Genomic DNA, 27,155 nt, shown 5'->3' with positions numbered 1-27,155 from the left:
TCATATTGCTTTCAGCCCACCACCTCTACTACAGATGAAGTGTGTCTCTCTGAGTTTCAAAAAATTAACAAAATATTGGGAATAATTTTTGATGGATGATTTATGTGTTTTACCAACCCTAAGACACATCAGATCAAAATTCCTCAAAGCACTCAGAATGTTACAGTAACTCAGCAACTTTCACATGGGGCAGAGGGAGCATATTTGATATAATTCTACAAGACTTACATGTGATCCCTAATGGATTATTGATGCCTAGTGTATGCTTCAGATTGAAAATTATATCTCAAAATTAATGATATGAATATAATAGAGGGAAATGTCAACACTATTCACCATGCTGGTATTGAGCTGGGAACAGAAGCATTTAGGGCCAACTTTGCTTCGAGACTCGGTGGTGAGGTTTGCAACCCACCAGTTTGACTTTGGGTGATGTCTCGTTATGGTCTGTCAAGCACATCCATAAATTGCGTTTATTATTATTGTTACTCAAATAAATGAGAACCCTTAATCCTCTTAACCCCAATATTACTACTGCGCCTCCTTTCTCCAACAGCTCCTTACTCATTATTTCTCTCTAGCTGTCTCATGAGAAATACTGAAGCTACCGATACTACCCATCGGCATTGGTGCATGATGTAACCAGAATAGTGGACATAAACCACTTTTCAAAAGCCAATGTGTCTAAAATGTGCATAATAACAAGAATATATTTATTCTCATCAAATCAAATTTGTTGGCTTCACTAACTTACAACTAAACTGTCATCTTTCAACGTAACCTAGAGTTCTCATTATTTCATCACAATTTAAGATTTAGTATTCAAATTCCATGGTTTTTCCAACTCATAGCAAAGCTGTCACTTTCCAAGACAATCTAGACTTTGGGCTATGTCACAGCTCAATCTGTCACCTGTGAATCTCCTGTAACACTTTTTAGTTTATTAATCTTCTGGCTATTGAACCCAAATATGGGAGTTGTACAGAGGGATTACTCTTCATTTCTAAATAAAACCTAACCATGCAACCTAAATATAAACATGTATCTCTTATACTTTTCAGATATCAAAGTTCCTTGATTATAAAAACACGAAAAATTTCACTTTGAAATATCTACTACTACATCTACATCCACACCTACATCTACTTGTACATAGATACTCTACAAGCCACCGTATGGTACGTGGCGGAGGGTACAATGTACCACTACTAGTCATTCCCTCCCCTGTTCCACTCCGAATAGAGCGAGGGAAAAAATGACTGTTCATATGCCTCCATATGAGCTCCAATTTCTCATATCCTATCTTCACAGTCCTTATGCACAATGTATGTTGCGACACTAGAATAATTCAGCGGTCAGCTTCAAATGTTGGTTCTCTAAATTTTCTCAATAGTGTCCCTCAAAAAGAACGTCACCTTCCCTCCAGGGATTCCTAATTGCTCAAACCTACCAGTGACAAATCTAGCAGCCTACCTCTAAATTTCTTTGACGTCTTCTTTCAATCCAACCTGGTAAAGATCCCAAACCACTCTAGCAGTACTCAAGAATAGGTTGCACGTGTCCTATATGTGGTCTCCTATACATGTGAAACACACTTTCCTAAAATTCTCCCTATAAAGTGAAGTCGACCCTTTGTCTTCCATATCACAGTTCTCATATGCTCATTCCATTTTATATTGCTTTTCAGTCTTAAGTCCAGATATTTTAAAGAGTTGACTGTGTCAAGCAGGACACTATTAATATTGTATCCAAACATTACAGGTTTGTTCTTCCTATCCATCCACTTTAACCCCCCTGCAGGCCCGGGGATTACAATAGGCCCGAGGTATTCCTGCCTGTCGTAAGAGGTGACTAAAAGGAGTCTCATACCTTTTGGCCTTTATATGATGGTCCCCTGCAGGGTTTGACCTCAATTTTCCAAAATTTTCCCAATGAGCGAGCCAATTGGGAAGGGCGCCTTACATGGTGCATCGTGCCCATAGTGCATTGAGATCTTTACGCCCACTTTCTTGTCATGGCATGCAGTCCCGCTCATCCTCCATCTCTTTCAGGAGGGCACCTTCCTGGGTGCATTTTTCCTCCACCCACTATGCAATGTCGTTTCCTGCACGACGATGACAGTGTCCAGAATGAGATTTTCACTCTGTAGCTGAGTGTGCACTGATATGAAACTTCCTGGAAGATTAAAACAGTGAGACGAGGTACTGGCAGAAGTAAAGCTGTGAGGACGGGGCGCGAGTCGTGCTTGGGTAGCTCATTTGGTAGAGCACTTGTCCGCAAAAGGCAAAGGTTCCTGAGTTCGAGTCTTGGTTGGCCGAGCATGGTAGCCAGTCCACTGTGGTGGGGCCGCCATGTACCCTGTCAGTTGTAGCCCCCTGACTACACATGGATCACTGTGGCTGATGCCTGTGCTATTAACTCCCCATGTATGCCAAGGAGTAGATGCCCGTCACCCTGGGCATCGGGACTCCTGGCAATGGCCATCCTGCCAGGTGGCCTTTGTTGCAGCTGGGTGGCGCCCGTGGGGAGGGCCACTGGTCGGAGTGAGTGGCATCAGGGTGGATGAGGCGCGATGAAGTGTACCACGTCGTCACTTGCTGGTGATCAAATGCCAGCAGTCTCTTAAACATTCCAAGTCTCAGTACAACGCAAGGAAGTATGATCCAATTTGTTCCCCTCCTTGGTCACACCATGGGAGGAATTCCAGGCTAAGGATGGCAGTGAACTTTATTCGCCCCGGTATCTCGTATGTATGAGAGCTGATGGGGGACTCGTTTGTCCTCAATGAAGCCTCAGTTTTTTGTTGTAGAGCATTTAGAGGACAAGTTTAGGGAGGTGGAGGGCTTGTCCAAAATGCGGTTAGGGTCAGTCCTTGATAAAAACTGCATCATCTGCCCAGTCACGGGCACTACTCACTTGTGACAAGCTGGGGATGTTTCCGTTACCATCACGCCTCATAACAGCTTAAATATGGTCCAGGGTATTATATTCTGCAGGGACCTTCATTTGCAGTCTGATCACGAGTTGCGTGCCAACTTAGAGCGATGAGGAGTTCATTTCGTCCGGCGTGTCCGTTGGGGTCTGAGGGATAATCAGGTTGCCACCAGTGCCTTCATTTTGGCTTTTGAGGGTGACACATTACCAGAGAAGGTCAAGGTGATGGTTTATCACTGTGATGTCAAGCCTCCCCCAATGTGGTGCATGAAGTGCTTAAGTTCAGCCATATGTCTTCCTGCTGTACTCCCAGCATCACATGTCAAGATTGTGCATGTCCATCCGATCCCAATACTCCATATACCCCGCCCTCCCATCTGTGTCAGCTACAGAGAGCATCATTCCCCTTGCTCATCAGACTGCAGGATTTTACAGCAAGAAAGGAAAATCATGGAATACAAGACCCTGGACTGAGGTGAAAAGGAAATTTGAGCGGCTACATCCTGTGGCTACGACCTCCTCTTGTGCTGCTGCTGCGAGAAAAGTTGTAGCCCCATCAGTTCCGCAAGTTCCAGTTGGCTGTGAGAGCCGCAAGACTACACCTGCCTCCTTGATGGTGGGGGGGGGGGGGGCACTCCTGTCCCCTGTTGCTCTCATACTACCTACTTCAGGAGCACTGCCCCCCAACCATTGGACACACCAGTCTCCACTTCTTAACCAGAAAAGTGTTAAGTCTGAAGTGCCAAAAGCAGCTGGTCATAGGGCTTCACGATCGTCCACAGTCCCAGACACTGAATCAGTGAAGCCCTCCCAGCAAGAGAAACCCAAGGATCAGTGAGAGAAATCCAGAAAGAAGTCCCCCAAGACCAAGGGACTTGCGGTGGCACCCTCACCACCGCTGCCTACAAGCTCTGCGTCTGAGGATGAGGTGAAGATTCTGGCGTCCGCTGAAGACCTAGATCTCACCAGACCCTCAGACACAATGGATACAGTCTGTTCAGGAAATAAATCGGTGGCAGCAGGTGACCCTGAGGCACAGACTGCCTCATTGAGTGTTTCATGCCTTCCCAGTCTCGCAATCAAGTCATCCTCCAGTGGAATTGCAGTAGTTTTTCCACCACCTGGCTGAGCTATGGCAACTGTTAAACTTTACACCTGCTTTCTGCATTGCCCTCCAGGAAACCTGGTTTCCAACAATACAGCTCCTGCCCTTCACAGCTACAGGGGATATTACAAGAACTGTAGCGAATATAATAGTGTCAGGTGGAGTTTACGTTTATGTCCTGAACTCGGTATGTAGTGAACCTGTGCCCCTTCAAACTCCTCTTAAGCTGTGCCTGTAAGGATACGGACAATGCAGGAAATAACTGTCTGCAACATATATCTCCCTCCAGATGGTGCGGTACCCCTGAATGTACTGGCTGTACTGATTGATCAACTCCCTAAACCTTTCCTCCTTTTGGGATATTTTGATGCCCATAACCCCTTGTGGGGTAGCACCATGCTTACTGGCCATGGCAGAAATGTTGAAAACTTACTGTCCCAACTTGACCTCCGCCTCTAAATACTAGGGCCACCACACATTTCAGTGTGGCTCATGGTAGTTACTCGGCCATTGATTTATCAATTTGTAGCCCAGGACTTATCCCACCGATCCATGGGAGAGGACATGACGACCTGTATAGTAGTGACCACATCCTCATCTTCCTGTCAGTCCCTCTGCATCATGCCCATGGACGCCTACCGAGATGGGCTTTAAACGAGGCAGACTGGGTAGTCATCACATCTGTTGTCACCATTGAATCTTCCCCACATGGTACCATTGATGTTGTGATTGAGCGGGTCACTAAAACAATCTCCTCTGCAGCGGAAAAGTGGTCCCTCATTCTCTAGGGTGCACCCGGCGAAAGACAGTCCCTTTGTGGTTGCCGGAAGTCGCTGAGGCAATTAAAGACTGTCGGTGAGCTCTACAGCGACATAAGTAGCACCCTTCCTTAGAGCATCTAATAGCCTTTAAGTGGCTCCATTCCCATGTTCGCCTGCTTATAAAACGATGGAAACAGGAGTGTTGGGAGAGGTACTTGTCAACCATTGGGTGCCATATGTCACCTTCCCAAGTCTGGACTAAGATCAGATGTCTTTTTGGGTACCAAACCCCAACAGGTGTCCCTGGCATTAACATCAATGGCATGCTCTCTACCAACACAGTCGTGATCGCCAAGCACATTGCTGAGCACTATGCTCAAGCCTCTGCACCAGAGAACTACCCCCCAGCATTTTGTACCCTCAAACGGCGAATGGAAAGCAAAGTCCTCTCATTCACTACATGCCACAGTGAACCCTATAACGCCCCCTTTACAGAGTGCTAGCTCCTCAGCACCTTTGCATATTGCCCTGACACAGCTGTTGGGCTGGATCGGATCCATGGTCAGATGATTAAACATCTCTCATCTGACTACAAGCGATATCTCCTCATCATCTTCAACCGGATCTGGTGTGATAGCGTCTTCCCATGGCAATGGTGGGAGAGCACCATCATTCCCTTGCTAAAACCCGGTAAAAATCCACTTGATGTGGATAGCTATCAGCCCATCAGCCTCACCAACGTTCTCTGTAAGCTGCTGTAACATATGGTATGTTGGTGATTAGGTTGGGTCCTGGAGTCACTTGGCCTACTGACTCCATGTCAGGGCAGCTTCGGCCAGGATTGCTCTACCACTGATAATCTTGTGTCCCTTGAGTCTGCCATCTGAACAGCCTTTTCCAGACGCCAATACCTGGTTGCCGTCTTTTTTGACTTACATAAAGCATACCACACGACCTGGCGTCGTCATATCCTTGCCACATTGTATGAATGGGGTCTCTGGGGCCAGCTCCCGATTTTTATCCAAAACTTCCTGTCACTCCGTACTTTCCATGTCCAAGTTGGTGCCTGCCATAGTACCCCCATATTCAGGAGAATGGCATTCCGTAGGACTCTGTATTGTATCTCTATTTTTAGTGGCCATTAACGGCCTAGCAGCAGCTGTAGGGCCGTCGGTCTCCCCTTCTCTGTATGCGGATGACTTCTGCATTTTGTATTGCTCCTCCAGTACTGGTGTTGCTGAGCAGCGCCTACAGGGAGCCATTCACAAGAGGTAGTCTTGGACTGTAGCCCACCGCTACCAGTTTTGAGCCGCAAAGTCATGTTTACAGTTCATTGGCATCGTACCATTCATCCAGAACCAGAATGTTATCTGAATGACAATCCACTCACTGTAGTGGAGACGTATTGATTTTTCGACACCTGATTGACTTGGCTACCTCACCTTTCTCAGCTTAAGTGGATGTGCTGGCAGGACCCCTCAGCCCTCCACTGCCTAAGCAACACAAACTGGGGTGCAGCAGCTCTACAGAGCCCTTGTTCAATCCCGCCTTGACTATGGGAGTCTGGTTTACTGTTCGGCTGTGCCCTCAGTGTTGCGTTTACTCGACCCAGTGCACCACTGTGGCATTCGCCTAGTGACGGGAGCTTTTAGAACAAGTCCAGTGACCAGTGTCCTGATGGAGGCCGCGGTCCCTCCATTGCGGATCCGACATGTACCACTGCTCTCCAGATATGTTGCATACATTCGTAATTCCCCTGAGCATCCGAATTACTGTCTCTTTTTCCCACCCATGGCATTTCATCTCCCGCATTGGTGGCCCAGGTCAGGGCTCACAATTGCGGTTCACGTGCGATCCCTTCTCACTCAACTGGAGTCCCCTTTACCACCTCTACTTGAGGTCCGTTTACAACACCTCCATGGTGTACACCTCAGCCAAAGCTTCGTCTGGGCCTTTCGCATGCCCATGAGGACTCCGTTAACTCTGCCGCTCTCCGCTTTCACTTCCTCTCAATTCTTGACTTGTTCCGGGGTTCTGAAATTGTTTACACCAATGGCTCGATGGCTGATGGTAATGTTGGCTTTGCTTACGTCCACAGAGACCATATTGAACAGCATGCCTTGCCTGCTGGCTGCAGTGTATTCACTGCAGATCTTGTGGCTATAACTTATGCACTTCAGTATTCACTGCAGAGCTTGTGGCCATATCTTATGCACTTCAGTACATCTGTTCCTGTTCTGGTGAGTCATTTCTTCTCTGTTCTGACTTCCTGAGCAGCTTACAAGCTATTGACCAGTGCTACCCTCACCATCCTTTGGTAGCGAACATTCAGAAGTCCATCACTGCCCTGGAAAGGTCCAGTCACTCAGTGGCATTTGTGTGGACCCCAGGACACGTCGGAATCCCAGGCAATGGACTTTCTGACAGGCTGACCAAACAGGCTATACTGAAACCACTCCTGGAGATGGGCATCTGTGAACCTGACCTGCGTTCTGTCTTACGCTGCAAGGTTTTTCGGCTTTGGGAGATGGAGTGGTATAACAGAATGCACAACAAATTGCATGTCATTAAGGAGATTGCGAATGTGTGGAAGTCTTCCCTATGGGCTTTTTGCAGGGAATCAGTTGTCCTTTGTTGGCTCTGCATTGGCCATACGTGGCTCACACGTGGTTACCTCCTCTGTCGCGAGGACCCAACTCAGTGTCGCTGTAGCTCCCAAATGACAGTCATCCACCTCTTACTGGATTGCCCACTTTTAGCTGCTCTGCTGCAGACTTTTAACTTTTCCCAGCACCCTACCTTCAGTGTTGGGAGACAATGCCTCACCAGCAGCTTTAGTTCTGCGTTTTATTCATGAGGGTTAATTATATCATTTGATCTGAGTTTTAGCACGTGTTCTTTGTCCTCCATCCTAGAACTTTTAGGGTGGAGGTTTTAATGTGTTGCAGTGGGTAATTGTTCTACTGGGACAAGGGACCGATGACCACACAGTTTGCCCCCCCCCCCCCCCCCCCCTCTACAGCCGTCCCCCTTTTAAACCAACCAACTTTCCTCATTAACATGCATTTTTCCATCTTTAGAGCTTGCTGCCGTTCATCACGCCAATTAGAAATTTTGTCTAAGTTGTTCTGTATCTTCCTACAGTCACTCAACTTTGATACCTTACCGTACACCACAGCATCATCAGAAAACAGCCGCAGATTGTTGACCACCCTGTCCACCAAATCATTGATGTATATAGAGAACAGCAGCAGTCCTATCACACTTCCCTGTGCATTCCTGACAATACCCTCGTCTCTGATGAAGGCTTGCCACTGAGGACAACTTACTGGATTCTAGCACTTAAGAAGTCTTTGAGTTGCTTGGATATCTGGCATATGCCTGTACCTTTGTTAACAGACTTTAATAGCGTACCATGTCAAATGCTTTCTGGAACTCTAGAAATATGGAATCAGCCTATTGCTCTTCATCCATAGTTCACAATATAACACTGAGTATAGGGCAAGCTGAGTTTCACACTAGCCATGCTTTCTAAAACCATGCCGGTTCATGGCCACCAGCTTCTCAGTCTCAAGAATGTTTATTATATTCAAACAGAGAATATGTTCAAGGATACTGCAGCAAACTGAAGTTAGGAATATTGGTCTGAAATTTTGTGGGTCCGTTCTTTTACCCTACATATATACTGGAGTTACCTGCACTTTCTTGCTGTCACTTGAGACTTTTTGCTGGATAAGAGATTCATGATAAATGCAAGCTAGCTAAGGGGCCAATAATGTAGAGTACTCTTTGTAAAATTGAACTGGTATTCCATCTGGACCTAGTGGTGTATTTGTTTCTAATCTCTCAGCTTTTTCTCTATGCCAGGGATGCTTATTACTATGTCATTCATACTTGAGTCTATCCAATGGTCAAATGATTGTACATTTATACAATTCTACTGTGTGAACAATTTCTGGAATGTGAAGTTTAAAATTTTGGTTTTCATTTTGCTATCTTCAAATGCCACACCAGACTGATCAACATGAGAGTAAATGGAAATAATGACAGTACAAATCAGTATGACTTAATTTTATCAAACACTGGAAACTTAAGGTTGAAACGTCAACAATATTAGGAAAAAGATAAATTGCTACTCATCCGCAGCTCTGACCAGATGGAACTGCTGGTGGTAGCAGTCGTGTGCTTTCTTGGGTGAATGTGTGTGTGTTTTGCTGAAGAAGGCTTTGGCTGGAAACTATAGTCTTTAGCTTGTGCACATCTGCAACTCAACCTGTCATCTTTACGATGAGTAGCAATGTGTGCTTTTCCTAACATTGTTACTTCATTTTACTATCTTTTTTCTGGTACATAACGCACTTGCTAATAATGTCTAGGCTTATACACTCTTATTTTTAACAGTTAAGCTCATTTCACATTCTTGCTGGTGTATCCATTGCGACGTAGTATTTCCACATTGATTTAACAGGTCATCTCTGTTCATGGAAGCTGTTCCTTCCACCAACAGAAGTCACTAACCAACAACTGCAAAACTAATTCTTTGAAAAATTTCATACATAACTCCATCAGTTTTTCTGCAAATAAACAGATTCATAAATTACTTTTCCCTAATAATCAACTGTTTAGCAACTTCTTCAGGAAGTTTATGCACAACACTGTGAGCACATGTTAAGGAACCCAAACAATGATCCCCCTGCTCACAAACCTGTGCATGACTGTTTGTGCTTGGGCATTGTTGTCATTAAACAGCAAGATAATGGCCCCACAAGTGAAAAGGTGCACTCAGCTTTGGATGTGCCAAAAACCAATGAGTAAGGAGTATTAAAGGTAGCAGTACTTCTTACATATGCCACAACTTCTGCTGCAGAAAATTATATACAAGCAAAACAAATATTGTCAAAGTTATGTTTTATAACTGTTTTCATCCAAATGAAGTAATGTGCCACTTCATTGTGTCAAGTGCCACAGCAAACATTCAATATCAGTAGGATAACATTGTCCCACTCATGTTTTGTGTCCATACTATTACTCCTGTCCCCCATGCCCCCACCCCACCTCTACCCCTGCCCCTGCCCTCAACCCCCACCCTTTACCCAATCACATTTCATTTCCCTTTTTTGTCCTCACCTTCTTACTGCTCCACACAAAGCAGTCTCTCTCACCATTCAGGCTACAACGATTTGACGTGTGTGTGTGTGTGTGTGTGTGTGTGTGTGTGTCAGGCTACAAGTAATGAAGTGGATCTACTGTTTTATTTTTTATTTAGCAAGACCAGAGTAGGCTTTCAGGCACTCTAGTACATCAGACTTGCATATCACTCATCACCTAGAGGGTGATGGGTTATCTTTACCCATTGTTGATAATTTTGAATTATGGGAGGAAATTTCATTTATTGCAGAAAGCTGAGGCCGAACTGGCTTATGAACTACAAGCAGCAAAGACAAAGCAACGAATCAAAGAAGAGCAGATGCAGATTCTTGTTGTAGAACGAAGCCAAGAGATTGCAGTCCAGGACCAAGAAATTCAGCGAAGGGAGAGAGAACTTGAAGCTACTATAAGACGTCCTGCAGAAGCAGAGAAGTATAAGTAAGAGATGGAGCTATGTTGGTTTTATTGACTGTTTCAGAATAACAGCGAACTATGGTTAAAAACTTATTACTTTCAAGCAGGACTGCACAGGGTGTTCAAAAATTCCCATTATAAACTTCCAAGACTTGTAGAGGGGAGTGAGTATGTGATATTTTGAACTGGAACCTACGTCCAAAAATGTACAGTTTCCATTCTGCAACAGTTTCAATTCAGATGTGTCAAGTGTCCACATCTGCTGAAGGAAAAATAAGTCACAGAATTTCTTATCCTGATATGCAATAGAGTAGACAGGATGATGTGTACTTTGTCAGAGGGTCACCTGATGTCACTTCACATCTACCTTGCTGTGAGATCTGTTCAATGCCTGAATGCACAGACATGCTCCTTGTGTATAGTGAAGCTCAAGGTAACAGAAGAGATGTTAGTGTGGGTGTATCATGAATGTTTTCCTCAACGTAGCATGCCACTGCACAAATTTTTTGCCCAAGTTATGCAGCGGCTCAGAGAAACAGGACCTACACTGTGAGGAGGCGGGTCTGTGATGCTCCACAGCAACACCACACACATGTATTTGAAGATGATGTACTTCATGGCATTGAAGAGAGCCCATCAATGAGTCCTCAAAACAACTGAATGTGAAATGGGTGCTAGTCACAGTATCGTCAGGGCCATTTTTCATGACCAACAATTACAGTGTTATAACTTACAAAGGTTGCACACTATGGGTTCAGCCAATTTTCCAAAACACGTTGCCTACTGCACATGGTTCCTGAACTGCTGCATCAACACACCCATGTTTCCACATCAAATTCTGTTCACAGATGAATGTAAGTTTACTAGGGACTGTGTTCTGAATTCATGAAACAGCCATGTCGGGGCAGATGAAAACCCTTGTGCCACACCTATTCAGTGATGTCAGCAATGGTTTGGTATTAATGTGCGGGCAGATATTTTGGATGGTGATGTGATTGGGCCTTCCACTCTAGCTAACTCACCCTGCATAATCTTCATACAAAACATATTGGATCCATTCTTGGAATCTGTGCTACTCGATATTCATCAGGAAAAGTGGTTTCAGCATGATGGTGCACAACCTCAATTATCATGCGCAGTTCGGAGATATTTCAACAGATGATATGGTGGAAGATGGATAGGCCAAAGTGGTCCAGCAATGTGACCAGAGTGATCACAGATTTAACTCCTATTCTGCTCACAGATGAGTATAAGTTTGCTAGGGACTGTGTTCTGAATTCATGGAAACAGCCATGTCAGGGCTGGAGTCATATGCGAAGTTTAATTTGCAAGTCTCCTGTAGAGACAGAGGAAGATCTGCTGATAAGAGTTCTGGGTGCTGCACTAGAAATAGAAGAGACATCAGGTTGTTTGGAGAGTGTGTACCAGAACATGCTTTGTAGGTACAATGTCTGTACCTACAAACAATGTTCTGGTACATACTCTCCATCCCGCATGTTGTCTCTTCAATTTCTAGTGCAGCGGCTAGAACGATGTCTGCAACAATGTTGGTGGTCGCTACATCAAGCCGTTGTTGTAATGCATCAGTACTGTTCTGTGTGTACAGTATGTGGGATTCCTTTTTTTTGTTTTGGAATAACTATAACACTTAATGCTTAAGTATTAATACAGACAAACATGCTAAAGTGTTAAGTGGCTATTTCATTATGTTTCCTTCTGAATTGTTACCCAATAATTGTATTGTGTCATGCCCAATTACATTCCTCAAGCAGCAGTGGATGAATTAAACATCTGAATTGAAACAGTTTTAGATGTGGATTTCTATTCAAAATATTATGTGCTCACTCCCTTCTACAAGTCCTCGAAATTTGTAATGGGAACTTCTGAACACCCTGCACATAAAATCGCCTTCAAGTTTCATACTTGAACTGTTCCATCTCTCTTGAAGTTCATACCAAGTTTATTCAGAAATTAATACCCATTTTACAATTTAAAAAATAGCCATCAACAATTTGTTAGCAAAAATATTTATTGATGTGACCTTAAAACTTTTTCACATTCTGTAGTTAGATATTTATTGCACAGTAAATACTTGCTTTGTATTGCTGATCCAAGCTTCTCCAATGACCTGCCCAGATAGTTACATTCATTAACACACAGTTTCTGGTACTCAAGGGGGTGCACCAGCCCCAGATCAGATCTGCCAGATGAATTAACGAAATGACAAGAGCCAGTGTTCTGGTGAGCCTGGATGTGGTTTTTAGGTAGTTTCACACGTTTGACTAGGTGAATACCAGGCTGGTACCAAAGTCATGTCTGAGTCACATGATTCACAAACATTCAGAAAACATTCACATAGTTTCACATGGGATAACAATATGTGCAGACAATTGGGGTACACAATTTCCATCCCGGTAGAAAGGGGTGGTTACCGGAAGGGCATCTGGTCACCCTCTACCACTAATATTGACAAATCCAATAATTAAAATGCCAATCCCATGAAGATATGGGATACAGGCCAGGAAAAAGACGAAGGCTTCTCCACTATTGGGACCTTCTTGAAATGCTTAATGTACATGATAATTAAAATACAAATAATCACGGAATAAGTTTACATGATTCAAAATACAGTGTAGAAATCTTTCGTCCCTTAGGTAAATATTACCTTTGCCATCAAGAAGAGTATCCTGACACAGAATTGAAATTTCCAAGTCATGGATCAGCAGTTTTAATGGGTGTCTCTCAGACATAGTGTGGCCCCATGTTCTTTGCATATCAAAATTGTCATACATGTGAAGCTAGGTTACAAACCGAACTTACAGAAGTTGTGTCTGCAGTGAAATATCAGAGACTCTGTAACTAGAAAGAGGCCTCGTAACAGCAAAATAATGAAGGTGACGATATTGAAATGTATAATCAGTGCAAAAGTTCTTACATACAAGACAATTCATTTATACCACCTTGTACACCAGGTACAGTTGACTTACCGGAAGCAAAACAATGCCTCTAGTGTGAATGATACAAAAAACTTTTTGAGGTTAATAGGTTCAGTTAGAGAGTTAATGAAAACAGTAACTCGATTAATAAAAGACAATTTGAAAATGATGCAACTCGACACTGATCATTACAAAATTCTAGGTTAAAGCATCTAGCATCACTTTTTTTTTTAGGTGGAAAAGTGCAGAAAAGTATTATACTGGCTGCTAAAAAAGGTCCCACTAATGCTTAAATCCAAATCAAGAGTCCGTTATTGAGTTTGTAACACACAGGTCTAGTACAAATATTCAAAATTCAAATCAAAGTGCATCACAGCCCCCTAAATTCATTATAAAACTGAGTGGGGACAGGAAAAAAAACATTGCAATTATGACAGGCCTATGTAATGTATTGGAGCAAGTTATAATAATAATAATAATAATAATAATAATGAGCCTACAAATCCATGAAGCAACACAGAACCGATCTCTGAATAATATTTCTGTTAACAGAATAAATCAGTAATTATGAGAGTAGTCTTTCTCTGTGAGTCTTTCAGAGGAGAAACTTTTACCCAGTAGAAATACAGACCGGCATGAGGTACATCAAGGAAAAGAACTGCTCATTGTAGTGATTATCAAATACCATCCACTACAGGACAACAGACAGCATGCACGAAGTGATATAAGACTGCACTTCAGAAACCTGTAGAGGCCTGGCATCCATTTCAGAAACCTGTAGAGGCATGGCATCTGCCATGGAATGAGTCAGAAATTCAACTGCCATACATAGAAAAAATCTGATAACAGACACTGGTGATAAGCAAGGAGTGCTGTTTGGAGAGAAAAGGTTATTATTCCATTTAGCAAAAGTGAAAAATGCCACAACTGAAAATGTAGAAAAATTTCTGGAAAAATTCTTTCCAGGTTACAGCAACTTTCAAGCATAGAAACTAGAAACTAAGATTGTAATCAGTAATTTCAACATTGGTGTCGAATTTCATCTAAAGGACAAAGTAATGGACATTACTGTGTGTCCCAAGGTAGTTCTTATTCCAGAGATCAACCAGTGCCCCTGTAAAATGGAGTGTGAAATTGAAAACCCGGGCCATGTATTCACACCAGAAATGATGTTAGTGCTGACATAAAATGCCTTTAGTTATATCAAGTACTAATGTGCAGTGTTGTAAGAACCAAGGTGAACCTTTTATCATTTTTTTTGACATAGTGAAACCAGATGTTTTACGTATCTGTGAGTGCTGGTTGACTGAAGGAGATGGTGACTATTACAGATCTGTTGACTAGGTGCATGGTGGTGTGTCACTGTATGCAAACAAAAAGCTTAATGTACAGGAAATCGTATAAAAAAAATTTATGTACGGACGAGGATCATGAACTGGCTACAATAGTGTTAACAAATATAGATCTCATTATTATCCCTGTATATCATTCACCAGAAAGTAACTTTGAAAACTTTATTGTACAGATGGGGAACTGTTTATCTTACCTTACATGCCATAAGTCTAAATATGCATTGTGTGGTGACTTCTAAAGCTTTATAAACAGCTATGGGCTGTTTGTAGCAAACTAACTCCCAAAAATGGGTGATGACTGTCTAGACCCCATTATTACCAACTTCAATACTTTGGATTATAATAACAGTGTAGTTGTACCAGTGATTGCAGATCACAATACAGTAGTGATGTAACTCAATATGAAAAGCAACAGTAAATTGCAATGAAGCACACGGCATTCAAGTTACACATTCAGTAGAAGGATTATTGAAGAAGAGAGACTGAATGACCTGAAAGCAGCACTGTCTGGTGTAAACTGACAGCAGGAAATTGCAAGAATGGGGGAGGCCAGTGACTCATATGAATGTCTGTTCCACACCTTAAGAATGAAATTTGGTTACATGTTCGCAATAATCCCCAAGAAGATACTTGTGGGCAAATGACAAGGGAGGGAAAAACCTATTAAAGGGAAGATGTGGTATAAACCTGAGTTAAATAAACTAAAATGCATTGTCAGAATGTTCAGGAACTGAATGAAGATAGCTTTAGTTCTTCCAACTAAAGGGCTGCTTCATTGTAACTACTTAAGGGCCCAGAGATATTACAGAAAGAGAGTGGAGGATGCAGGAAAGAAATACAATGACAGGGTCATTAAATCCCTGTAAATGAGCAGAGGAAGTAGTTTACCTCTGCCTTAAATTCCTGTCGTTGTGATGTCTTCAATCAGACTATCCTAACAAAGTATAGTGAAAAATACTGAAAGTGAAATACCAGACTCATGCTTAGATTCTACGGCTCATATAAAAAAAATGTAAGCCATTGCACTATTAAAAACCAAAATTTGGTGCACCCTAAGGACATTGTAAAAATAGTGAATTCATAAAAGCATTCAGAGAGTGCAGATATCTATAGCATGTCCTGCACAGTGTTAGAAGAAATTATTCTGGAGTTTGCTCAACCACTAGCCACAGTAATCAACAAATGTTTATCCTTCCGTGTCTTCACATAACTCCTGAAACTGGCATGGACAGTACCAGTCTATCAAAATGTGAAGTGTCCAGTTTTAGATCAATTACAATAATCCCAATTTTAGCTAAAAGTTATGGTGCCTGTGTTAAAGCACCAGATACTAAGTTGCTTTGAATACAATAAACTCTTCCAGGACACACAGCATGGTTTTTGAAAAGGAAAATCAATGGTCAGAGCAGCATTGGACTTAATTAAAAAGATATGGCAGAGGTCAGAGGACAAAGGGAGTTGGCACTGACACTCTATGACATTAGTAAGGCATCTGACTCTGTCTCACACAAGCTACTGCTCAGTAAACTAAAGTGTTTGGTATTGGAGGTGGTGTTCTGGCAACTCTTCAATCTTACCTTGAATACCAAAGGCGGATGTCAGTCCATAGATTAATCTCCTGAGAACAGAAGTTGGAGCACAGTGTACCCCAGGGATCCATCAGAGGACCTCCCTTGTTTCTTATTTATGTCAGTGATATAGAGTGTAACAATCATACTTTACAGTTTGTGATTATGACACCACCTTTTCTACGAAAGGAAAAACTGCCCCGCAAGCTCTCCATGCAACAGATGTGCCCTTCAGAAACATCAAAGAATGTTTTGTCAAAAATAAAAATAAAATTAATTAAGAAAAAATGCATCATCTGATGTGCAGCCTCAGCAGCATTAAATGGCATGGTCACAGTCAAACTGTAGGGCTCCATGACTGACAGCAAGCTATCAGTGAGTGAGCACACAGTGTATGTGTTCTCCAAGCTCTCCCACGTAATACACCTTCTGAGGGGAGTAAAGAGTCTATTAACTGACCGACCAGTACCATGTAACAGTGTATTCAGATTCAGATTCTTTATTGGTCATTCAGCATTATTACATGCAATAGACTTCGTCAGTTCACTTAACCTATTAATTTCACAAAATAAAATTTTATGTAACTAAGTTGATATTGGGCATTTCTAAAAATTCTTCTAATGAATGTAATGGATTAGTTAATAAGAAGTTATGAACATTTTCTTTAAATAATTTGTCAGGCTTGATTGACCCATTTTTAGACAATTTGTTATATATTTTAATTGCCATATACTTATGACTATTGTTAGTTTTAGCTAATCTATTCTGTGGCAACAGCAGAGAAGTACGGGTTCTTGTATAGTAATCATGCCTTTGATTTGTTACACTTAAATTAGGTAGTTCAGCAAGTATGTAGTCAACACTGTCAAAAATATATAAATTAATAACTGTTAAAATTCTATATTTAATGAACAATGGTTTACAATGTGTTCTATTATCTACCTTAGCCATTACTCTGATTGCTTTCTTCTGGATCACCATAATTTCATTTATTTTTCTGCTGTTTCCCCATGGTATTAACCCATACCTTAAAACAGATTGAAAAAAGGCAAAGTATGCTGTCCTTACGTACTCAAATGTCACACAACACATCAGTCTCTTCAGCAAATATATAACTCTTGATAACCTAACCACTATGTGATCAACATGAGAGTTCCATGTTAGACTGTTGTCAAGTACGATACCTAAAAACTTTGCCTTTTGTTTTTCTATTTTTGTAGTCTTTGATAGACTGAACCACATATTCTGGGTCTTTTCCTCATTTAATAGCAGACCATTGGCATTAAACCATGATGTTGCATTTTCTTTGCCAATTTCATATCACTTAAAAGGTTATCAAGTACATGGTTTACAGATAGAAAAGTTGTGTCATCTCCATACATATATGTCTTTACATCTATATTTCCTGGTAAGTCATTTATGTGTACAAGGAAAAGAAGTGGTCCCAATTTAGATCCCTGTGGCACTCCGTGTTGAACCTCGAGTATGTTTGACAGATGACTTCCTGAACTCACCACCTGTTTCCTTTTATCGAGGTATGATTTGATGAGTTTTAAACTTTTATCACATATTCCATAGTACTCAAGTTTAGAGAGCAAAAGTGAGTGGTCAACACAGTCAAAAGTTTTTGCTCAGATCACATAAGGTTACCTGTGTGTGCGCATGGTCCCCAAATGCTGCTAGAATGTCTCTGACTAAGAGCTCTATGGCATGTATAGCTGACCTTCCTTTTCTGTAACCAAACTGTGATGCACTTAACATACCATTTAGTTCTAGGTACTCATACATCTGCTGATATATTATGCCTTCAAAGACTTTTCCTAGTACTGGAATTAGTGAAATTGGTCTGTAGTTTGCAGGATCTGATTTGACACCCTTCTTAAAGACTGGAGTTACCTTGGATAGTTTGAGAGGATCAGGAAAAAAAAAACCTTCTATGAGACACAGGTTTATAGAATATGTTAATGGTGCTGCAATGTAATGTATGAGTTCTTTCAATAGATTGTTTGACATATTAAAAATATCTGTATTGTATGAATTTTTCATTTCTTTGACTATTTTAAGAACTTCATGTTGGCATACCTCTTTAAAGTGTTTCAATGATGATCTGGCCTTATTATGATTTAGGTTTGTTCTCTTAAGATAATCTATACATGTTATATTGGATTTACTGATCAACTTTTTGATATCATCAGCACAGCTTACAAAATATTTATTGAATGTATCTGCTGGTATTGGGACTGTCTTGTCAAAGTTTCTGACTTCACCTTTAACAGTATTAATTACTGACCAGGCTGTTTTGCATCGGTTTTTACTATTTTTTATGAGATTTGTGTTGTATCTTTGTTTCGCCAATTGCAACTCTTTCTTATACAGTTTCTTAGTGATTTTTTTCAAGATCCTTAATTTCATTAGAATTGTTTACTTTGGCAAGGCACTTCAACAGCAGTAGCTTATTTTTTAGATTTTCCAGTTCTTTGGTGTACCAAAATTTACCCTTTCTTGTTTTGTGGTATTTGTTTTGAACAATATGGGCTTGTAAAGTACCTGTTAAGTAATTGTGGAATGTTTCGTAAACTGTTTGGGCACTGGAATCACAGTTTTGAAATAATTTGTCCCAGTTTGTTATGCTCAGCTGGTGTGTTAGTTTTACGAGATTGTGTTTTGTTAATATTAAGGTATTAGATTTTGTTAAATTTTGTGCAGCCTTGCTCTCATCCCCTTTTATAAAATGCCTTAACTCTACTGTTAACATGGAGTGGTCTGAGAAAACAAATTCCTTTACCTTGGTGGAGTACATATCACGAGCACAGTTGACAAAAGCATTATCCAAGCGCACTTGTAGTCTTGTTGGTTCTGAATTTACACGATGGAAGTTGTGCTGCCTTAGCATATTCAGTAACTTATTTACACTGGGTTTGTTACATGTTACATCAAAGCTTGAATTAAAGTCTCCCCCAATTACAGTTACACACTGTTTCCATTTCGTTATGTAGCAGAGTTGTTGTTGTTGTTGTTGTGGTCTTCAGTCCTGAGACTGGTTTGATGCAGCTCTCCATGCTACTCTATCCTGTGCAAGCTTCTTCATCTCCCAGTACCTACTGCAACCTACATCCTTCTGAATCTGCTTAGTGTATTGATCTCTGGGTCTCCCTCTACGATTTTTACCCTCCACGCTGCCCTCCAATGCTAAATTTGTGATCCCTTGATGCCTCAAAACATGTCCTACCAACTGATCCCTTCTTCTAGTCAAGTTGTGCCACAAACTTCTCTTCTCCCCAATCCTATTCAATACCTCCTCATTAGTTACGTGATCTACCCACCTTATCTTCAGCATTCTTCTGTAGCACCACATTTCGAAAGCTTCTATTCTCTTCTTGTCCAAACTGGTTATCGTCCATGTTTCACTTCCATACATGGCTACACTCCATACAAATACTTTCAGAAACGACTTCCTGACACTTAAATCTATACTCGATGTTAACAAATTTCTCTTCTTCAGAAACGATTTCCTTGCCATTGCCAGTCTACATTTTATATCCTCTCTACTTCGACCATCATCATGTAGCAGAGTACACTGTCTAAATTATCTAAAAAAGTTTTATCATCTGAGTCAGGGGAATGGTAGATACATAGTATGATAAGTTTCATTATATGATCCCGGTAATTTCAAAGTGTTTCTCAACACATGCCCAACTAAGATCTAGTGCTCTACACTCTATTTCATTTGAAACATAGATAACAGTACCACCATAACGGTACTGAGATCTGCAAAAACTGTTTCCATGTTTCCTTTGGCTCCTCCGTAAGTTACATAGTATGTCATATCCACATTAATTATGGCCTACTGTTATGGGGACACTCTTCAGGTTGCGAGCACATGTCAATGCTAAAAAAATTTGTTAGTATCATCACTTCAGGCAAAAGACTCGAGCACTGGAAGCCTATACAGGGGTGTCTCGAATCTTTTTGTCAGATTGAAATGGGTGATAGTGGGCCACAACTGGTCATACTTAGACAGGGAACCAGTGGTCAGAAATTCATATTTATTGTTTTATGGACATACACAGCGTACATCTTGTAACAAGAGTGTAGCTTATAGTAATTGTTCAAGACGACACCCTCCAGTCTCAATGCCTGTATTGCAATGGTACATGCAGTTCTGGTGCCACCCACATCAGTGGCAGCAAAAAGCAGTTTTCTGTTAACTTATGGGCAGGCTTCATCTGAGATTATTTGATGGGACATTAATTGTTGCCTCCCCATTTAACTGGTCCCGTGTGACCTGATGTTCCTGTGAGATGTGCTGCGTCTTGGACACTGCATCCTTTGTTGTCTGCGATAGGATGTGACTTCAACAAGATGGCGCACCAGCCCACTGCAATGATAATCCACGAGCACTTGAACAACACATACCCCCATCATTGGATTGGAAGAGGTGGTCCTGTCCCATGGCCATTGTTATCACCAGATCTCGCACCTCTGGGGTTTTTCCTCTGCAGTTATGTCAAGACATTTGTGTATGAAACCCCTGTAGAAATAGATGAAGACCTGCTTGCTAGGGTCCAAGCTGTCCATCTCCTGGTGCAACAGACACCAGGGATCTTTGAGAGTGCAGCAGAATTCATGTATCATTGCCACGCATGCACTGACACTGGCTGTCACCGTTTTGAACAATTATTATGAGCTATGTTGTGAGTGTATGCTGAGTATGTCCATAATACAATAAATATGCATTTCCAATTCTTGGTTCCCTTTCTCCTTATAATTGGTTGTGGACCCACTATCACCTGTTTCAACTTAACCCAAAAGGTCCAAGATCCACTGTATTTGGCCAGTTAGGAACAATGACCATTTTCAGCTTTTTCACCAGTATGTGCTTTTGCACTCAACAGTGTAAGAGAAAACTAAGGGTCTTTCAGCATGAGACAAGACATACAGTACATAATTATGACACGTGCAACAAGAGGCACTTTGAAATACAAAGCTGTAGGCTGTCTGGAACACAAGATAGTTTTCCAATGGTTGCTCTAAAAATATTCAAAACATTGTCTCAAGAAATCCAATGTCTGTTGCTAGGAACATTCAAAAGGAGAATTTCACAGGCCTAGAAAGAGCACCTTTTATACTCTGTTTAAGAATTTTTCAACAGTGACCAAATTGATTGGACAAAATAATATTGTTTTCATATGTTATGTGTATGATCATTCTGAACAACATTTTTCATATGTTATATGAAAAATTGTAAAATCTCATATTGTTTATTTACTTCTGATTTAGTCTGTCCAGTCATGACTGTTAAACAGTGCAGTCCAGTAGTAAAGTAATAACAAACATGCATCAATGCAAATTTTAGTAGATAAAAACTAAGTATATCACATTCACTGACAATTACTTTGGTTTAGACTGCTGTTGCACATCAAAGAAAGACATGTGACAGCAGAAACCAGTGTAATCTATAGACATGTGACAGCAGAAGTCAGTGTAATCTATAGTAACAATTTTGTACCTCTATTAGGAAAGCTGGAAGACCCAAATTTCCTTAGCTTCTCAGTTTGTTCACTTTTTGTCATGCAGTTGAAAGGGTTTATTTCTGTGTGATAATTTGTTATGAATTCTGTTTGTGCATGACTGAGCATATCTTCAGCAATTGAATTTAGAGAATCTTCTCTTCCTTGGCCATGATCTTTTGTTGATTCAATGAATTAAAACAAAAGAAATTTCCTGGAAAATGGGAGTTTATCCAGGTGCCTGCGACCATTGATAAAAAGGAAATTACATTTTGACATATTGTGTGTGGCTTTTGTCTTGGGATCATTGGCTGACATTTGTTTAACAGATTTTTCTGTCTTAAGGACTCATTGGTCCTAAGAAAACATTTGTGCCCTCATGGGGTTTGATGGCAGTTATCTCCAATACTTCCCACAATATATTCAGTTTTGGAAGTTCAAAATCATTGTTCAGTGTGATAACCTGTGATAAAACTGAATTGTACAATTTGATCTTGAGATGCAGTGCCAATTACGCAAATGGATCTTACCAGTCAGTGCTTGTCTGACATAAGTTTGTAAAAGAATTTTATGCTTTTTTTCTCTACAAGTTATTATTATTATTATTAATATATATATAATATAAATATAATGAAGATCACAGGTGTAAAAAGGTATCAGATTAATTATAGATTAAACACTAAGCATTTTGAAAGTTTCTAGAAGTGGTGACCAAAAGCAGAACTGTATCGGATCTTGTTCTACAATGGTAGCGCACCTGTTGGACTTCATTTTAAATGTGTGTGTGTGTGTGTGTGTGTGTGTGTGTGTGTGTGTGTGTGTGTGCAAGTTATAAATCACACCTAATGTTGGCAAAGTTGATAATTTGTGTTAATGATAGATGTAGCTATCATATTTGATGTGTCTAACAGCACAAAAAATGTCTGGTTTGTGAAACAGCATAAGAAACCATTAGTTGTATCTACCAAAATCCTTAAAATGATTCTTCAGTGGAGGGAGGGAACTTAGAGTCTGTTTGTGACTTTGTGTGTCATATCTCGTGATAGTTAAGTTGTAGTAAATAGTGATATATTGTAATCTTCCATAGTTACAGTTCCCAGCTGTATTAAAATGTCATTGTTTATCATTGATTTTAATGTATTAGAATATTTGCAGACAATAAAAAGATGTAAATGTGAAGTGTGTGAATTAAATCATACTCATTAGCAATAGTAATAAGATCAGCAGTAGATAAAGTATGAAATACTACAATGTTTGCTTAGGTTGGAGAAACTTGCTGAAGCAAACAGAAACAGAGTGATACTTGAAGCAGAGGCTGAAGCTGAAGCTCTTCGTGTCAGAGGAGAAGCAGAAGCATTTGCTATTGAGGCAAAGGCTCGAGCTGAAGCAGAACAAATGGCAAAAAAAGCAGATGCCTGGAAGGACTACAAGGAAGCAGCAATGGTTGATATGCTCCTTGAAACATTACCCAAGGTAAATAGGTGAACACTCTGACTAAATGTAATTTATGTATGAAAACATATCACACAAATTGTTATAATGTAATCACACATACCAAAGAATAAACATTCAAATACGTGAATATTGTGTAAGTTAAGATGAAATTTCATTAAATAAGGCTCAAACATTCACAGCAAGAACTGGTTCCCTGTGAAAACAGAGTAAACATGAAATACTTCCTGCAAATAGAGCTAAGAAAGAGGAAAAAAAATTCTAAGGTAGGACGAGTTAAGATTCATGGTCATTTATGAGTCAAGTCTTGTGCTTTCCAGGACAGAAACTGTACAGAATACAAGGAATGTGAGGTCAGAATGTGTATTATCAAGCATTTGTAATACATACTGGATATATCAAAGGTGCATAAAGTTCAATCTTCTCCAGGAAATATAGGACCTCTCACCACTCATTGACTTGATTGGCAGTAGTGTGCCACTGGTAGTTCTAGCATCCCTGTACATAGTGTAGCAGAACCTGATCTCTTCACAGCTTAAAGTTTAAATGAGTTTGGTGTGGTGTTTGCTCAGAGATGTACACTACACCATATTTTAGGTGACATTAACACACAAATTTTATTCCTTTGAAGGTTCCGTTATTAATTACAATGTCTAGTTTATAGAGAATATGGAAATTTATTAGTGCACATGTCCAGGTTGGGAACTGCTGTACGTACCAAGTCACAGTTCAGTGGCAAAGTTAAGTGTTCTTTTGTGGCACCAGTTCATTTATGTAAAATCAACACAGTTTGTACTAAGCACTGTCCTGCAACAATTTAAGAGTACTGTACACTGTACATTTCCATTAAGTCAATCGCTAATGAGCGGCACTGTGCCCATCACTATATCATTTGATTTCAGTGACATTCCACACTCCACACAACACAGTCAATTTAAAATGTCAATTAATTTAGTTACGGAATTCACTCAAAAGTTATTAAACATTAGAATTCTTTAGTTTCGTGGTCACCAGTGCATGTACTTCAGTGAACAGAATGAACATATTTGTGGCATGAGTCAACACTTGAGAGCACACACAAAGATAGAGATTACTTGTAAACTTACAAACTGCAAACAGTCAGTTTTGCCTGATGTCCAACTAATTATTATAGATGAGCATAAGAACAAATTGTCATTTTGAAAACTGCATAATGCTTTTAAAAGGACTGGGTTGGATTTTATTCTTTTGAATGAACTGAAAGAACTAATTTGGTTTTGATTATAAAAAATGTTGCCAATCACAAATTTAGAAAAATATATGGACACCATTTTTCTTACACAGTGTGAATCCCTTTGTTTATATGGAGTGACATAACGCAACTTAGAGTAAATTCCATGAAATTATTTATTAGTGAGTTAATTAGTTATTGCTGTATATCATTTTCTACAGAAAAATTAAGGTAACAAAAGTATGCACTCAAAGTTTGGAATCTAACAGTGGTTATAATGAAATCTGCAATAGAATATTTAAGTGGCTTTGACCTTCCAGTTTAAATATTTTGCAAGCTAATTAGTTGTAGGTAATTTAAAATACTTTCTAAAAATCAGAATGCTTAACTTTTGAATGGTGTAGGTCACTTTTCTTAGATACATTGATTAGCCCATTGGTTTTCTGTGTATCAAACTTAGTGCTAGCATCAGTCGATTGTATTTCCTAATTATGAGTGCCATAAAGAAAATCAATTGTATCAGTAGAATAAGGACAATCAAAATAATAATCTGAATAATAAATGCCAGTGAAGTTAAGTTTAGTTAAGAATGTGAGATTTTGATGTAGGTGTTACATGCCAACAGAGAAATGTATTTAAAATTAGATAAAAATTAATGAAAACACTTGATTATATATGGGAGTAGAAAAACATATCAGATTGGGAAATCAACCATGTTACATCACAATGGGAGTTAGGGACCAGAGAAATCTCATGATGTTACAGTCATTCCCCAACCAACAAGTCTGAGGTATGTTCTCAAGTTGAAACTTCGACAGAGCCAGTGTTAAAATCTTCACTTGCTGTGTCTTATTGCAGGATAAAGGGAGCACTAAAGGTTAAGCATGTGTGAATCATCCCTGAGAGTATCGTTCATTATATTGAAGAATCTGTTCCTAAAGGCTTTAGAAGACCAGTGTACAGCAAGTTACAGATTGCAGTGCACATTCGAACAAATGATCCCTATCATCTGTGCTCCAAGCTCATAATGAATAATTACAGCAACCAGCAGAGAATTCCAGCCCTGCTCTTGGAATTTCAACCCACAATCAGCACGTTTGTCCTCAGAACTGATTATGGGCCCTTGGTTCTGAATCAGGTGTACCACTTGCACCAGAGGCTCTTCGGCGAACTAGGGGGTGACTTACATGGCTTGTGCCATAGGGTTCAGAATTTGAGGGTCCCCAAAATGGCTCAGCAAAGCAGTGCAAATCAGGAGCTGCTACCCAGGTACCTGACTGAGTGTGTGGAGTGCACACAAGTGTGTTTAAATACGTCAGGTGGCTCTCTAGGCGCTCTATCCATACCAGAAAATGATAGCTGCAGGAGACCGAAGGTATAAGTGTAAGATCCAAAGAAATGTTCTTCACTTATGAGACAATTAAAAACCATTGTACAGATTAAATACCTATAGCTTGTTTCTCTTTTATAAATGTATACCTTGATTCATTCCACATCTCCATGATTCTCCTAAGAGACATGATGAATTCAAAAAGATTGAATCCATAGTTTACTGTCTAAAGTGAATTAATTGTAACAAATATTGACATTAGTGTATCGCTCATGGCCATTGCAGTGTTTCTTTTAGAACTACACATACATAAAAAGTTATATATTAGTATATAGATATGGTAAGAATATCTTTAATTACTGTGTCATAATATTTTATTATATTTTGAATTTAGGTTGCAGCAGAAGTTGCTGCTCCTCTGTCACAGGCAAAGAAGATAACTATGGTATCAGCAGGAAATGGTGAGGTTGGTGCTGCCAAGCTCACTGGTGAAGTCCTTAGTATTGTCAGTAAAGTCCCTGAAGTGGTAAAAACTCTAACAGGTGTTGATATTGTGAAGGTAAGTAACAATTGCGGGAACTATCTCTGCAAAGAGAGCCATTGTTTAGCACGTAAAAAATGGGAGTAAATGTGCCAAAGAAATTGCAGTTTTATTTGCTTATGTTAGGGCCTATTCATGTGTGGTGATATGTGACCATCAGATAAAATTATAGGTGAGTGAGTTCTAAAATGGATAAACTGCACAGCACAGCACGATTACTATGGGGGTGGTGGATAGAAATGTTTGATGTTGTTTGGAAAGGAAATGGGGAACAATTGATCTAGAAGCGTGTGTGATTGTGAAGATAATGTGGGAATATTTGAATACAGAACTGACTCGAGAACATAAGTACATAAAACGCGAAAAGCCAGTTTTAATAGTCATATCCTCATTGATTTGTTTCCATGTAAGAGAAGAGAATGAAAAAAAGCTTTCAGTGGGATATCTAATAAGTTATGGATTGCATTCATATATGCCCGCAGTGTTGATTTATGAGCATTCCTATTGCAATATTCATGCATATTAAAAGATCATTGCAACATTCTTTTGTGTGATTTGGCATCGAGTAGTAATTTGATTTGAAAGATTTCATTGCAGCAAATCTAACAAAACAGAAGACTGTTTTCAGTTTCTGACAAAATTATTTTTTGCTGTTGAACCTTCTATTGCCCACCATCACTACCTTAACTAACCATCTAGTCATAATCACCATCACTACTGTAGTTAACTATTGGCACCTGCTACATCAGTATATTAATTTGAAAATTGGTGCTCCTGGCTGTCTTTTCTGTGTCTTCACAGTAAATCTCACTGCTTCATGTCACATGCAATGAGATTCTTTTTAGTCTCATTTAAACTAAGGAGCACAGTTATCTCCCTTTTCGTGAGCATCAG

General features: G+C 40.2%; 1 protein-coding gene across 1 annotated transcript; it reads left to right on the top strand.

The window, feature by feature from the left end:
• The first annotated feature begins 300 nt into the window (after positions 1–300).
• Positions 301–26,545, top strand: LOC124770210 (flotillin-1-like). Its single transcript, XM_047249189.1, has 5 exons — positions 301–402; positions 10,199–10,386; positions 22,991–23,201; positions 26,115–26,344; positions 26,467–26,545. The coding sequence occupies exons 1-5, from the start codon at positions 301–303 to the stop codon at positions 26,543–26,545; spliced, it is 810 nt and encodes a 269-aa protein (XP_047105145.1).
• The last annotated feature ends 610 nt before the right edge of the window (positions 26,546–27,155 follow it).

The sequence above is a fragment of the Schistocerca piceifrons genome, unplaced genomic scaffold (genome assembly GCF_021461385.2).
Source record: "Schistocerca piceifrons isolate TAMUIC-IGC-003096 unplaced genomic scaffold, iqSchPice1.1 HiC_scaffold_780, whole genome shotgun sequence".
Taxonomy (NCBI): domain Eukaryota; kingdom Metazoa; phylum Arthropoda; class Insecta; order Orthoptera; family Acrididae; genus Schistocerca; species Schistocerca piceifrons.
Note: the sequence above shows the minus strand (reverse complement) of the source record. Positions and strands in the feature narration are given on the sequence as shown.